The sequence below is a fragment of the Diadema antillarum genome, unplaced genomic scaffold, assembly GCF_040938485.1.
Source record: "Diadema antillarum isolate AM-2024a unplaced genomic scaffold, OU_Dant_1.0 seq00000100_RagTag, whole genome shotgun sequence".
NCBI lineage: Eukaryota > Metazoa > Echinodermata > Echinoidea > Diadematoida > Diadematidae > Diadema > Diadema antillarum.
The window spans coordinates 588,950-605,477 of record NW_027271188.1 but is presented as its reverse complement, the minus strand read 5'-3'; the positions used below and the strand labels follow the sequence as shown (position 1 = coordinate 605,477).

At 36.7% G+C, this 16,528-nt stretch overlaps 1 protein-coding gene across 1 annotated transcript; it reads right to left on the bottom strand.

Annotated features, from left to right (window-relative positions):
• Nucleotides 1-227: 227 nt before the first annotated feature.
• Nucleotides 228-10,139, bottom strand: LOC139726803 (uridine diphosphate glucose pyrophosphatase NUDT22-like). The gene is made up of 5 exons (XM_071637794.1): nt 9,952-10,139; nt 8,487-8,766; nt 7,365-7,573; nt 5,133-5,226; nt 228-329 (listed from the first exon to the last, which is right to left on the bottom strand). Exons 1-5 carry the CDS (start codon nt 10,137-10,139, stop codon nt 228-230), a joined length of 873 nt encoding a protein of 290 aa, XP_071493895.1.
• Nucleotides 10,140-16,528: the final 6,389 nt, after the last annotated feature.

Below are 16,528 nucleotides of genomic sequence, written 5' to 3'. Positions count from 1 at the left end.
CATGACTACAAGAGATATTTATTAAACAATAACAACAAAAATAGACTCTAGGCAGTTTCGTTCAAATAACACTTGAATTTCTCTTTGCTTATCCTGAGCTGACACTTGTTGAGTGGCATTTTGCTTCCAAATGCTTCCCACGGACAAGGTTTTGGGATGGCTCTACAATCCCATGGAGAAGGCTTGCAGATAGAGGGCTATGACATGGGACCGATGGTTGGCAGCCATCACCTGACGTCAGCTTGGAGGGAATTGTAGAGCAGAATGCAGCCCTTGCCTGACGGACTCATCTCATTCCACATAGATGATGAGGGCAGTGAGGCAATATCCTGATGTAGAAAGATGAAATTAAAGAAAAAAAGGAGGGAAATTACTCTTGACTACAGTGCACTCCCATTGTAACGAACACGGTTATAAAGAAATTCTGGTTACAACGAAATACAAATTCAGGCCGCAAAATTATCCGCTCTATATTTTTTATTGCTTAATTGTTCGGTTATAACAAAATTTTGATATATCGAAAGAGAAATGCCAGTCCCGCGGACTTCACTATGACTGGAATCCCCTGTATTTGCTATTCGGAAAAGTGATTTTCTTTTTATCATTATTTTTACCATGACGGCATGGGTTCAAGGTTTCCCCCATGGAGATTACTGGAGGAAATGTCTGATTAAAATAGGATGTACTATCCCCTCCTTTTATCTCAAACATAAGAGATTAACATGCTAGAGTAGCCATTCTTTGGGTGGCCTTCATTGGAGATATGCAAATGACAGTTAGCATCAGAGGTACACTGGTCACACTCTCCCATGTACCTGCACAGTGGGTCGATAGTGTGAAATCAAACTTATTCTCCTGCTATCTTATTTCCCCTAGATTGCTTTGTACAGCCATATTAAGTTTTTGGAAAAGCTGTGAGAAAAGTGACACAAATGAAAACATTTCCTTCCATATTCCATTCTTCACATGAAAGAGGAAGTCACAAGACAAGTGAGAAGATGTGGTTTAGGCCATCACTTTGAGACCAATATTTACACAATATCCTATTGATTTAGAACATTTTTGGTTGCACAGCAAGTCATTACAAACATGACATACAAGATTTATCACATCACAGAGCCCTTGGCTTGGGCAAACAGAGATAATAATATCATTCTCATACGTACAGTGTACTTCTCATTTCACTGGAAAAAGTCTGCTGATGGGCAATTCCACGGTAACTGACGTTACGCGTAAGGATTTTCATGAAATTGTTTATGTTGTAGTTTTGTGAATGAAAGCACCTGGCGTTTGTAATTAGCATTGATGAATGAGTTCATGAGAATGAAGAAATAGGTGGAAAGTTTTTCTGTCACACTGCATTTCTTATCACATAGCAGGTGAAAATGTGTCGGTAACTGACGTTGCGGAAAAAGGACATGGGAAATTATGGTGCAGATTTAAATGGAAATATCTCATGTCCCTGACTTCTAAACTTTATGTGTTTAATATGGCAATATACCTAGGTTCTTAGGAACAGGTGTGCAAAATAATGTGCGCTTAAGATATTTCATTTTAGCACCATACCAATTTTAGTGAAGGCATGACAGTAACTGACGTTACGCTTATATTTGCCATAGGGTTTACACATGGAAAATCATGATTGGGAATAGTTTTGTGATATTTTATAATTGTGACCTTTCAGAGTGATTTGTTTGATATGGAATCATACCTTGGTTCATCAATTACAAATACCCAAATGAAATGAAACATCAGTCCATTTTCTTTGTGTTTTATGAAAACTTAAAGGTAAACATGTCAGTAACTGACGTTACACATACTTTTGCTATGGGGTTTACAGAGAACTAATCTATTTAACATGTTATTATACTGCTGCAGTATACCAGTAACAATCCCATGTATTTACTTAGCAACAAATTAAAACAAAATCTAAAGACACAAATGGGGTGGGGCCCTTAGAGGGCAAGCTCCCCCCCCCCATGCCGTAACACAGTTGAGCAAAAATAATGTAAATGCACCAGAGGATATTTCTTGACATTTGTCTAAAGATTGAATGCTTATTTAACAGTTATGCACAGAGCCATTTAGATTCAGCAGTTCCAAGTTATATTGACATAACTAAGGGATTTTGTTATTGTTTTTTTTTTTTAATGAACAGGAAAGTTTCTATCTAGAGTGCCCCACCCATAATGCCCTACAGTACTACACAAAACACAGATATTTTTGTGTGTGAAAAAAATATCTTTCAGGTCATGGGGAAAAAACATATATATTCATAAATATGTGTGAAATCTAACTGTGATATATTTCTTCTTCTTTTTTGTTTTATTTTACTCCTTCTCCTTCAAGGCATTGTTAGGGCCACTCTCTTCTTCTTTTTTGTTTTATTTTACTCCTTCTCCTTCACGGCATTGTTAGGGCCACAAATAAAAAAATGATCTCCATCATCAATAATGATTTAAATGAATAGTGTTGTACACTTTTAATATTTTTTCTGTGAAGAAGAAACATGCTTTTGGGGTCAAAAGGGCATTATTTGTTTATTCCTTGCTTGAAGTAATATGATTGTTTTTCTTTTCCTTTTCACTGGTATAAGGCTTGCAAATACATCCCAGATACCAAGAAATAGGACTTTGCAACGGAAGAATTTTAAGATCAATATAAACGAATCTTCCTGTTCATAATCATCATGTATTACAAAAATGTCCCTGCATGAATGAAATAAAGTAATCAACAAATATGAACAGTTTTTATTATTTTACCCTAGAATCACCTCTCACTTTGAGCAACATCAGTGTTAAATTTTGAGCAACATCAGTAATAGTTTCAAACAGTAATGACAGTACATGCCTGATGTCAGGCCTGCTTATGTACACGACTGTACCATAATACAAGATGTGCCATATTAACTATAAAACCACACATTTAAGTGCAAGCGAAGAAATATATCTGTTCCTGCATTTGCTTTGAGGTAGAAACATCACTAAGCTACCAGAAAAAAAAGAAAAATGCTAGAAAAAGTAATCATTACTAAAGATTATAAAACTGTTGGTATACAGCTGTACACAAGCTTTTTAATAGAAAAAGGTGGTTACCATGCAACCACATCATTGATTAGGCCTACAAACTTTGGTAGCTTTATCATCCCGTAGGACTGTGAATGTACTGTATGGTAATTTGAGTGCATTATTGCATGTGGTAAACCTAACTTCCAGATGATTTAACCTTAAACTTGTGCTGAACCGAAAATCAAAAGCTCAAGGCACCCCCCCCCCCAAAAAAAAAAGATAATTATGATAAATAAATGAATAAATAAAATAAAATAAAATGAACAAAAAAAATGTATCCATGGACATATCATGGTGATGACATCATTCCCTATCAAAGGGATTGCTGCTCTTTTTTGATAACCTTTGACTTCCCAGATGTATTGACATGGCCTAAAGTCAAAAAATTTGCCTCAGTTATAATTACTGTCATGGTAACTGATGTTACATACTGGTATATGACGTTTTGGTAACTGACGTTACACATTTTAATGTGTTCATTTTGACTCTCCAGTATGGTAAGTATCCTTATTTCTGGTATTGAAAGGAAGGCATATGGGCATACATTAGAAATCCTAAGTTACATCATACAGCTCACTTTCTTCGATGAATAAAGTTAAAAATTCCTTATTTTTGGTAACTGACGTTACATCTATCACTGTCAAACTAACTAAAAGTTTTTATAAAATTCTTTAAAGCAACCAGCTTTTTCTTTCTATCATGTGGTAAAAGACTTGTCTGGTAACTGCATACATGTAAAAGATTGTTGTTTAGAGTACTAGTAAAGTGGGTATACAGAGAGTAAGTTATGTGACAATACACTCTTTCTTACCATTATAGGCTTATTTTGGCAGCCATTTTGAAAATCAAAATGGCCACTTTTGTTGAAAAATATAATGATTCTTAAAACTTCAACTCAAGTATTGTCTGAAAATGTATGGTGTTTGAAACAAATATCATTTTGAATTTCCGGCATCTGTGTCCTACATACCGTGGAATTGCCCTGTTGTGCTTGATTAGATTTAACAGACTGTATGCACGGCTGTGCACTAACCCATTTTTTCTACTGGTCCGACCTGTCTGTCAGACCAGTAGGTACCCATTTTTTCAATTTTTTACGGGTCCATTCCTAAAAAAGTTACTGGTCCGACAGTGATTTTAACTGGTCCTAAACCGTCTGACTAGTGTCAGTGTGCAGCGTTGCTGTATGAATTGGCAAAACATTATTTAAAGCTCCCATGATTACTTGAAAGTGCAGTTTACTATAATTTACAGGTAGATATTGCGATGACAATTTTGATGGCCTACACAGAAAAGGAGTATAGCACTGGAAAAATGCAGCAAAAGTGCATAGCAAACATAATAATATATAACACTGCCAAAGAAAGCGTGAGAGTGAGTGAGAGAGAGAGGGAGAGAGAGGGAGAGATGTCATACACACACACAAAAGAAAACATATTTGTAACCTTTAACTGGGCTCGACACTAACTTTTTTTTATCTAGTGGCCCAGTCAGCCAACTAAAATCTGTACATGTGAGATTTTATATACACTGCAGATGCGTATCCAGAGGGGGGCGCAACTGGTGCATGCCCCCCTTTATTTTTCGTTAAAAACAAAAGAAAGAAAAGGAAAACAATGAGATGAAACCCGGTAGTGGCACCAGAAATATTAGTTGCGCCGCCCCTACCCCCCCTTTACAGAATTCCTGGATCTGCCCCTGTAGCGGCCCAAAATAAAAGTGAAAATAACAATCCATTTTCAAATTTAGTTGCCCAATTAGGCCACTACAAGATAAATTTGGTGACCCAGCACTAACTTTTTGTGACCCCAGGCCAATGGGTCCCTATGAATGTCTAGCCCTGCCTATATTGATGTCTGACCAAAACATGTCTACGTCAAGCAAACACGGGCAGCAGATGGAGGAATGATGTTATATAAGCTTTTGCACATTGATATAAAAACAAAATCCTGATTCTTTCTACATATTTGTAAATTGCTTTCTTTCACAATATTCAAGAATGACATCTCCAAAAGAAATGCTCTTATAATGTGTAGAAAAGGAAAATGCTAGATAGGTACTTACCTTCAAGGGGACTAATTTCAGACTGGAAGACTCATCCGCTTCAGGACCACCTTCATGGTACAACCTCTTGACTTCTTTGGATGAAAGACTGCATCTAAACACACACAAAACAAATGGACAGGCACACATGAACGCGCAAAGGATATTTTCAAGATAATGAGAGACCAATGATTTAGACTCAATTTTCACGAATGTATTGATCAACTCAAAGTGCTTTTAAGTCTACATATAAGAAACGTCTATTGAATTATATTAAATGTATCCATCCATCTTAATCTATTTTGTTCTTTCTGTTTGTTTTACTTGTTTAATGTAGTAGCAGATGTTTCATATTTCATTTTATTTGTGCATGTAATCTGTACCTGTCACTATTAAAGTACTGTGAATTTTACTCCAAATCTGCATGTATTTGTATATTTTCATGTACTCAACTCTACAAAGGGGATCACATTTGTCCCAAGCCTTTGGCTTTCTTTGTGAATTCCCTGACACATCTTACACTGGGGTTATACTGTATATATTTCTGTTTTTATGATTATCAATAAAGTGAATTTAATTGAATAAGAGTAACTCAATTTGTGACCTTGCACCACAAAACAAACAAAAAGTCGCCAGACATGGATTTTTAGTTTGGGACAGATTCTGAAAGAGTAGACTGTAAGCTTTAAAATGATGTGTAACTCAATTCAAATTGACTCCCCTAACCTATCTAAATACTGGAAAGAAAGCACACACTCTGGAAAAGTGGAAACTGAGAAAAGAGCCTCTGAAGTACAGGGTATATTCAAGCGCCAAATCCTTACCAAGCCGTGCTAGCTGTGCGGTGAAAGGGACAAAACACAGGATGTAAACCACCAGAGCAACAACAATGAAGGGATTATCAGATAAAGCTGAAATTGAGTATGTTCCATTAATACATTATGTTCATGATTAATGCCAACTTTCAAAGCAGGAGCTTTATCCTTTCACAAGTTATTAGACTTTAAAGTAAAGCGTGTGCAAAGGATTTTAAGAAACGAAAAGGGGCCTCTAAGACATACCTGATCAATTTTACTCTCCCCCAAAAAAGGTCGTAGAAAAACTGATAAAAACACACTTTCCCATTCACGTTACGATCTGAAACTAAAGAATAGCGTAGAAGAAGGATAGCTCTTTCAGAAAATATTACAAACTCAAGATTGACTCGGTTGACCCATTTGACCTTTTTTGAGTCCTCATTTAAAATCAAGCGGTGCGACTTTTTGTTCGTTTTGTGATGCATGGTCACATTTTTAATGTCTTCTGATGGCTGCTCATAAACAACATTGCCTTTTCGTGGCAATCACTATTTGTTGTTGTTGCTTTTGGGGTTTTTTTTAGCACAAGCAAAGAGGTGGGGGCTTTCTTAACTCTGCCTCTCCCTCATGTGGAATTATCAGCTTCACAATTTTTTTGAAAATTTTTAAACGTTATACTTACACCCCCACCACCCCCCCCCCAAAAAAAAAAACAAACAAACACACGCACACACACATTTTACTGTGAGAAACACGCACTATGAAAGGTCTCAAACAACACTTTTTTTGAAAAAAAAGACAACAATCAAGCATAATATATTCCATGAAGACAATGACCAGATTTGCATTTCCAACAAGCCACTGTGGAACACATCATTTAAAGGGTACCTCTGGACTATAATACAAGAAATGATGTTTGAACTGTAGCATGGCTATGACTTCATTGAAGAGAAAAACAAAAACAAAAACATTATGGCATTTACGGAAACACTGCTATGCATACATTCGATTCTTATTGCTTCTAACAATTCATTGAGTCCATTGCATCTGTACTTTCAATTAAGAAAGTTTTGTTTTTAGGACAGAGGCTCTCCATGATGGAGAGTTTGGTGGCTATGATCGGATAACCTACTACTGTCTCAACGCAATATTTTGTGAGTCTGCTTTTTGCTAACTCAACAACACATGAAAATGTCAACTCTGATCCAGAAATGGAAGGGACATGCATATACAAAATTTGTAATGTATGTTTGTGTACTGACATGCAGTACATAGTACTTGAACAAGGTGGATTAGTTTAGCAGACCTGAGTATTGGAGCTCCTTCTGTGTGAATCGATGCACAAATTCAACCAATTGCAAAATTGTTAGGAAGTTTCAAATATTGAAAAATTAGACTTGCTGGAGACATGACATATACAGTATTGGATTTCGTTCTCGCAGACACTTTCACTCACTTGACAAAGTATTCTGAGCTTGGTCTCCCAGAGCTGGTGTGGTTCACTCCCACACCCATTAGAACTGGCTCACTCAGGTGCTCTAGTGGAATGTTCACCTCATCACGAATCTCGTTCAGCGTTGACTGGAAGATTTCTTTGACGACATCTGATGGATCAAGATTTGGCATGATGATGTCTTGTAGCTTGGATGACCCTCCCTTCACCTCCTTCATGGGTAAAAAATACATTCATTTAAAAATAGGCATTTTAGCAAAGAAACAAATGAAATTAACGGGACCAATGAATCAAAATTTGTCAGACCATTCAATAATGAGGCTCTTTCACTCTGCACACATTCAACTGTATCAATAATTATGGATGAAAAGTAATATGTGATTTGCTTGATTGACCTGTATCAAAAATGACAATCATAGATTTACAAGCTTATTCCCATTGTCAAGACCCCCCCCCTCCACGATAACTCCTGTCAAAGACAGAGAAGTCAGATCATATGAAAAATGTGTTCAATCCCTCCCCCTCCCCAACACATAAAGGGCAAGACAAAGTATTTTTTAAGAGTATACATATCTAAGATGGTTTGCCCATATAAATCTTCTCTCTTTTTTTTTTTTTTTTGCTACAGTAGCCTTCATAGCACAAACACAAGAAAAAGATTAACGGGTAACTATGAAGTTGCGACATATGTAACACTTTTTTAAGCACTCCAAAAGTTTTAAACACACTGTCAGCTATAAAGATACAGTAGGTCTGTATTCAATTTCACAAAACTTGCCAAAAACTGCATGTTTTAATCTCAGCACCTGAGGTTATGACTATAGCAGGTAACTAAGGCACATTTTCATTTATATTATGGGGAGTTACTCTGGACCTTCATCTGCCTACATGCACAAACTTGTGTGCCAATACAGTACCAATCCTTTGCACAATCAGAGAAGATACTAGTACACGTTCAAAAAGATGATGACGAAGAAGAAGGACAAGAAAAAGAAGAAGAAGAAGAAGAAGGAGAAGAAAAAGAAGAAGAAGAAGAAGAAGAAGAAGAAGAAGAAGAAGAAGAAGAAGAAGAAGAAGAAGAAGAAGAAGAAGAAGAAGAAGAAGAAAAAGTAGTAGTAGTAGTACCCCTGGCTCTGGGTGCCCTCCAGGTATGTCCCACAATCCTGCCGCCTCCCCAACTCGCTGACTCCGCCTGATGAAGACGACAAACTCATCGGCTGTCAACACAAACGCCCCAACTCCCAGGGGATCTGACATGTAGGCCTGGCTGCTGCCAAAGTCCTTCAGTCCTAGCTGTAACAGCTCGTCTGCATTGCTGGCCCAGTTGGTTGTCTGAAACTGCTTGTAATCTGTCAGGCCCAGGCAGAAGGTAACACTTTGGGAGTTCTCCTTCACCGAGTGGAGCCTGTAGAGTGAACAACTCATTGGTTATGATGTGGTACACACAGCTATAAGAAGTTGACAACATAATGTTGAGTCAGTACCCTTCCCGTTTGCTTGCATTTTAAGGCCAAGCGCAAAAAAACCCCCAAACAAATATATATCAGTTGCTTGTCCCCGCCTGCATCCAAAAAAAAAAATTGTCTCTTTTATTTTTCAGATGATAAAAAGACGAAATTTTGCACATGCTCAGGCTAAATATTGTGCTGTTCTTAAAAAATGACTGGAAATCCAACTACTCAAATAGCGTTGTGCAATGGACCAACCATTTTTAAATCTATTGCATCGATTGGGTCCTGGAATGGCAAAAAAAAAAAAAAGGGGGGGGGCTCATCTTCCTTTTTTTCAAAAGTTAGGACGAGTTTCCTTGGACTTAGATACCACTCCTTTAACTTATCAGGTTGAATTTCATGATGCGAATCATCCAAAAGTAGAAATTGTTGTACTCACAAGCTTGGCAAGGCAAGTCCCAACCAATCTGCATGGGACATTAGAGACTGTCACTAGCAAAGATATAATAATAATAAAAAATAATTTAGAAAAAAAAGGATTTGGTTTTTGTCTACTGTATAAGCTGTTATTTTTGCAAGGGTTTAATTTTCGTGAATTTCGCGAATAACAGTTGGACCGCAACTTTAACAACACACAAAAATGTCACCATACGCTAAGGTAGTATTGTGCTTATGAAGGCCCCTGTGTATATTCCCGAAAACAACATCTCACGAAAATGTCTGTCACCCCCTCATTCGCGAAAATATCTGTACGCGAAAATAACAGCGTATACAGTAAATCTATTATTATCTCCCTATTTGATATCATCAAGAATAATGAATTTGAAAAAAAAAAATGGTGATATTGACCTTGGTAAGTATTTGAATAACATGTAACTCACTATGAATAGGGCCTGAAAAAAAAAAAATTATACGGTGATGTGTAAAAAAAAGTAAGAAGTATGAAATGCTCTACAACTATTTTATGAAACAGCTAGCATTTTGTTGTGATGGAACAGACATTTTATAGTGGATATTGTTGTCAATACGTAATCAATAAATTATATGTACGTCTTTATCTAATTTATAAGCCCAAAATTCTCACTTGTGTACTATGGGCCACAATAATTGTCTTTCACCTATGTATGACTCAAACGCACCTAAACTTTGAACCATTGTAGAGGGAAGGGTTTTTCTCAAGACGCTTATTCCATATCTCATCAACATGCTCCTCATGCTCTGGTAGAATGATACGGTTGTAGTCTTCACTGAGCACAACTGTGACAGCACTCTTTGGCACGCCAGGTGGAGATTTTGCTGTAAAGATGAGACTTACGTCTGTATCCATGGCTGCTAGTGTAAGATATAATATTGACACACTTACACATTTACAAACGTGAAAGAGCCGAGTCAATTTTCTTCAATTTTTTTTTTCACTTTCTACAGTCAATTTTTTCAAAGGATCAAAGATAAAAATAATGACCCACTTGTTTTTTGTTTATAGCTATTCTCAAAAGCATTTTTATTCTTGTTTTGTTTCTTTACATTGCTTCACTGTTTGCAGAACCAACAATCCATGATATATGTAAACCAAAACTTATATCAGAAAACATCCTTGGAAAGAAAACAACATTCGAACAACACATGAACAACAACAACAAGCATGAAATTGTTCATTGGTGGCCTTTACAATACATTACATTGTACGGTATGTTCATCACATGGTAAAACAAGGACACCACAATTTGTTGCATGATTCTTTTGTTACCTCTTTTTGCAAGAAGTTAAATACACATGAGTAATTCATGGAACTCAGTTTAGTATCTGGCATGCCTCATACTACTATGCAACACTAACTTCTTTGTGAAAGAGCTATATATAGAGCCATACTCCATATAGGCATACAACCATATCATGTATAGTGTCTAACATTAGTCATTAGATCTCCTACCCTAGTCTTATTAGTGCCTTTTGACATGACAAAATAAAACAAAAGTATAATAAAACATTATCTTGCACAGCCCAAAAATACTGTGACAGAAAAAATGTACCTGTAGACGTGAACATTTAAAAACTACGTTAGAGTCAACATTTGCAATTTTAGCTTTAGCTCCCCCCCCCCCTTAAAAAAAAAATAACATGAAAGTCTTTTTAAAAAAATATAGAATTCTAATTTCTACCCACGTCCCTCATTGATCGATGATCCTTGTAAATTAAATGGCTAGAGTGAAACAGCCCACACCTTACTAAACATACCATACATAATATATATGTATCGTTTGTACAAGGGATCGCCTATGAGTTTGTATGCAAAGTCAAAGGCATGAAGCCCGGCCGAAGGCGACGTGTTCATACGGCTATTTGCCTTCACATTCAATCAAATCTATGGAACCTACCAGTACCTTACGTGTAAGTCAACGGATGGGACCGTTACCGTTACCAAAACAAACATTATACCACTAACACAAATGACGACAAACTACCTGCTGAGCTCAAATTCTAGTGTGAAACAGCGACATTAGAAAGCAAATTGAGGTACTACACTTACTCAAACGTGGATGTTGTTGGACCATGAAGTCACTAACATTACACAGCACGAGCACACAGTCACCGTCTCCGCCTCTGGGCAAGTAAAAGTACAGCAAGTCCACATAATACAGAAGAGGGTACTGTACATGTACTACGCCCTACTTTATACGCTACGGTTTAGTGATCTGTTGATAAGATTGTTTGGGGGGGGGGGGGGGAGGGGGGAGGGGGAGGTCACCAGGGAATGCACGAAGAATGATTTCAGTCGAGAAAATCATGGTAGGCCCTATGCGGTTGGTTTCTTCTTTTTTTTTTTCAGTTTTACCTAGGTTTTGTTTTTTGTTTTTTGTTTATAATCCACTTCAAATTGTTATCAAAATTGACAGAAAAACCCTTTGTCCCTTACTTTATTTTGTTAATTAATGCCTACATGACAAAGCCTCCAAAATTTTCATTCTTATAATATGAAAGTTAGAATATCATGACAGTCACACACAGCCTAACATGATTTTAAGTTGGACTTTTTTTTTAAAAATAAAGTTCGACTGAAAGGGATCACTAGTTCTGGTGGAGACCTAACTTAAGGTATCTAACATTTTCAGGTGAAATAATGAGAAACCTATAATGAAATATGAAAGAGAATAATCCCAAGAGGAATTCAACGTTTATTTGATGAAAATTGATGAAAATTGGTTTTCATCAATTTTCTGAGGAAATGGCTGAGATACCCAAACAGAGCAATCCTAATAAAAGCTGGGACCCATCTTTTATTATACGATAGCTTTGTTTCACTTTGTTTTTCGACATATCAGCCATTCCAACACAGATTTTCATTAAATGGACTTCGAATTCCTATTAGAATGGTATGCTCTGTACTATTTCACAAGTGGTTACTTGATATCTCGCAAAAAGTAAAAAAGTATCCACCAATACTATCCTTTTAACGTGATGTGGAAATAGGCCTACTCTATTTCCATCTTAGGTCCTACTGAATCTGAATCTGGCCTGTTTTAACTCCTGCATCCGTGAGGACTTTGAGATATTGAAAATGTTTAAAAAAGACATTTCCTATATATTCTTATTCTTTTAAAAAAGTAATACATGTATAGGCCTATATTTCAGTTTGAGCGAATTTGTCAAATTTGTCAAAATGGTATATATCCGAAATGACCGTAGAATAATAATATTTATGTTATATAATTCGTTGATATTATCGCACATTTCGTAGTGCAACATTGTATGGGCAACTTAAAAAAGCCACATTGATAGTATATTACGTTTACAAAAGAAAGCTATACGTATATGCACCAACTCAAATTATCGAGACCATTCAGATCCTTTATTCGCAGAATTAAAAACACTTAAGGTAAATGACATTAATTTTTTGCAAAACTCACTCTTTATGTTTCGCTTACATAATGGTCAGTTGCCATCTTCTTTTTTCTCACTATTTCAATTAAACAAGGACATACATTCTTATCCCACAAAACAATCTGATAAGTTTCATTTATATAATCCCAAAAGAGTGATGGCTCTGAAATCTGTCAGACACACCGGACCCGATGTTTGGAATTCTCTTCCTTCTGAAATTCGAAGTTTAAAGTCCATGTACTCTTTTAGGAAAGCTGTAAAAACAATGCTGCTTTCTGGATATCAGTAATTCCATTGTCATTGTTGATGTATTATACACGAAATTCTTTCGCAGAAATATCGACGCATTTAATTCATCATGTAATTATGTAACCGACCATGACCTGTATCAACTGTTCACCTGTACCTCGGTGAGAAAATATTTTGTCATGCCTTGCTAATCAGTGATACAGGTGATCTTACTTTGTATACACCTTTAGTGAAAGCAGACAGACCGCTCCTTTCCCTTTCTCCTTTCAACTATCCTATCTCTATGCAAATCACCCCTCCCTCCTATTCTCCTCCCTATGTATATCATAATATTATGTATGTACGGGGGCTGCACGCAAATCAAGCCACGCTTATCCTGTAGCCCCACTGTATTATTCATTGTTGTATGTTTGTTGTACGTTTTGCTGTACATTGTGCAAAGGCATGAAGAAGAAAATACTCTGTGAACAACTTATATTTATGTTTGTACATGAATGTGCATGTACAATGATGATACAGAAACCAATAAATCAAATCAAATCAAATCAAATAATATTCTATACTAAATGTATCCCAAAAATGCATTTCTCATAGGATGTTATTATAACGTTTATTGAAAAGGTTGATATCAACTTCTTCTCTAGACTAGAAGAGATGAAAGTCTGATACATACCGACACAAAGATATGACTGATAATCTTATTATATGCCCCCCAAAAAAAACCCAATAAACAAAAAACACATACACACACACACACACACACACACACACACACACGGAAAGATGGCTTGTGATATGGCCATTAAGTAGGCCTATCTAGAAAACTCTCGCCGATCAATACTTCACTATACTAGTAATCATTTTTCTCCATGTAGGTGACTTCTATACTCGATGTAAAAACCTCACTGTACTTTATAGTGTCTACATGCCCTACGTCAACTAGCCCCTACAAAACCACATGCCGACAAGAAAATTATCATGTATATACCATAATTTTATGCATGTTCATAATCACTGAATATTCTTGTCCAACTCTATACAAAAACAAATTTTGAGCAGGACACGTATATACGGATAAAAAAGCAGTCTGCTTTGTGTTCATCCTTTAACTTTCTGCAGAGTCAACGGTGATGGTAAAACATATCTGCTTATCACTGTCACGACCACTACCTCCATTCTTCTCAACAAAGCCAGTGCAGGCCGACAACGGAATATAAATGACCGTTCATATCACTCTTTCTCCTCCGACTGTGATGAATGATGACTACGGTAATAAATGCCAAAACTACTTACGAAAAGAAGAAGAAGGGAACAAAAACCCTTATCACAACTGCTCTGGTATGTCCATAGGCCTACATGCTGGGCATCTCCGTAGCCTTCCAAGAGTTTAAAAATGCTCGAATTTTCATGACGGTCTAACACTTGCAAAAGAGACAAAAAAATAGCTTTCAAAATGGCCGCCATATGTGGCTCCAATGAAGGTGTGAAGTTATACTAGGTATGCGATGTAATTGAATTGTTTGACGTGTCAAAAAAAGTAGACTCATTCTTGATTACAACAACTCATCACTGACGACTGGGAAAGGGATCTTTATTTTGATAAATCCCTTGTTACATACTGATTCAATGCCGGTAATGACTGCTCATATGAAAACCATGAAATGAGGTTCATTATTCAGAAGGTTCATTAACCCGAAAATGGAAATAAAAAGGAGAAATGGTTCGTTATTCCAAAGGCTTGATACTATAGTCCGAAAACGAAATAAGGTTCTAATTCCGAAGATTCGGTGGCAGGCACTAGCTTACTTTGCATCAATTTTTCTGATTAACGAATCTTATTATTTCGATTATAACAAACAAATCTTCGAAATAACCCCACCTGCTATACTCGGATTAATCTTGAACCCTTTTCTATTTTTCGGATGATGGAACGTGATTCTAGTTAGGTATACGAAATTTGCATGTTTTAAAATAACGAATCTTCGGAGTACGGTAACGAGCCTCCTTTCATTTTCGGATTAATAAACCTTCGGAATAACGAACATTACCCTGTTTACTCCGTTACAATTAGATTTCATTAGATATTTTGCCAAGGGAGGGCTGTATTTGTGAAGGAAATATTGCTAAAATGTAAGATTGCGCCTGAGAGAAACTGTTCCTCATCTATACACCTTTACATTTTTAGTATGACTGCACGCCAAGAGTTTGCAGCCCGCAAAGTGATCTATTGGGAAGAAGTTTCACGTCAACTCTCTCTCAGTCTCATTCCTTTTTTTTTTCTGGCAACGGGAGGGGTCGACTTTATGGAGAATGTACTGCAAAATAACAGATTGCCCCTTGAAGCCAAATGGTGACATATAGTTATATATAAAATGTAATATAGTTGGTCCCGTTTTTCAAAATAAATCAGTATTAAATGAAAGATTGCTCCTTGAAACAAATTGATTAAAACATGGAAAAACACCTGGTCATTCACCTTAAACAGTAAAAGCAGACCATGCGGATGCTTTGGCAGCTTTTTCTTTTCATTTTTGTTTTCCATCTGGCAATGGGGAGAGGGTTTACCGGAGAAGACAAATTGCCCCGCAAAATAGTTTACGGGGATATAGTAGAGTGTCTCTTCAAGCATTCTATATTGGGGTTAAAGAGTGACAGCAAGTCTTCGGAGTAGGCCTAAAACTGTAAATGTTAAGGGGGGCAATGTTTATCCTCTCCCCATTTCCAGATGAAAGATAAAGAGAGAAAAACGGGCACACACTGCTACTTTAAATGTTGTAGGGTGAATGATGGGACAACATATTATTGTCTCCATGCAGTGTTTTTAAGGATCTTCCACTTTCCAACTGATTTCCAAAATTGCCACTCGTCCACTACAAAAATGGGAGATGAACGACAGATATTTAAAGGTTTTATTTTAATCTACACAGGTTTAATGAGGGCGTATAGCACCATTTTGTCGCCAAACTGCACGAATAGTGAAACAGCGGTAACCTTTAAGGATTTAAAGCACAACATGGTAGCAGCCCGTTCCTGTGGCACACTAATCAACAAGTGCATAGTGGTGACGATGATGATGTGTTGGGTCAAGAAGTTTCTTCTGACCGCAGGAACAACGCTTTGTAGTTACAACAGCAAATTAAAGGCCAGTATACGCTTGTGATGAATTTATAAAGATGGCAGACCAATGGTCGAAATGGTAAGGAAGTCAAAAGACTGCATTAGCTATTGAATTGTATAACAGAGTGAAAAGTAGCAGGCCAAGCTATGTGCCTATATAGGTACTATATAACACGTGATAATGATGATGAAGGTTGGTAATGAAAGTAATTTTGATTACGATGATGATGATAAAAATGTTTGGCTGTTAATGTCATAGATATCATGGAACATGGTTATATCATTGTCATTATTCAGATAATAATCATCACTCCCATCATATTTTCATATTTCTCTATTACTGCTATTGTCCTTATGCTTCTTCCCCGACGGCATCAACCTCACTGTTATTGCTATTGTTGTTACAAATGAAGCATGCACTAATATCCATACTTTCAGCTTTATCGTGCTTTTAAAGTTTCCATTGCTTGG

Coding starts and splice junctions, on each gene's coding strand:
- LOC139726803 (XM_071637794.1), bottom strand. CDS start 10,139: ATGGATACAGACGTAAGTCTCATCTTTACAGCAAAATCTCCACCTGGC. Junction 5,227..7,364: donor AGCTCAGAATACTTTGTCAA/GTGAGTGAAAGT, acceptor GTGTGTGTTTAG/ATGCAGTCTTTCATCCAAAG. Junction 330..5,132: donor TGAAATTAGTCCCCTTGAAG/GTAAGTACCTAT, acceptor TTTCTACATCAG/GATATTGCCTCACTGCCCTC.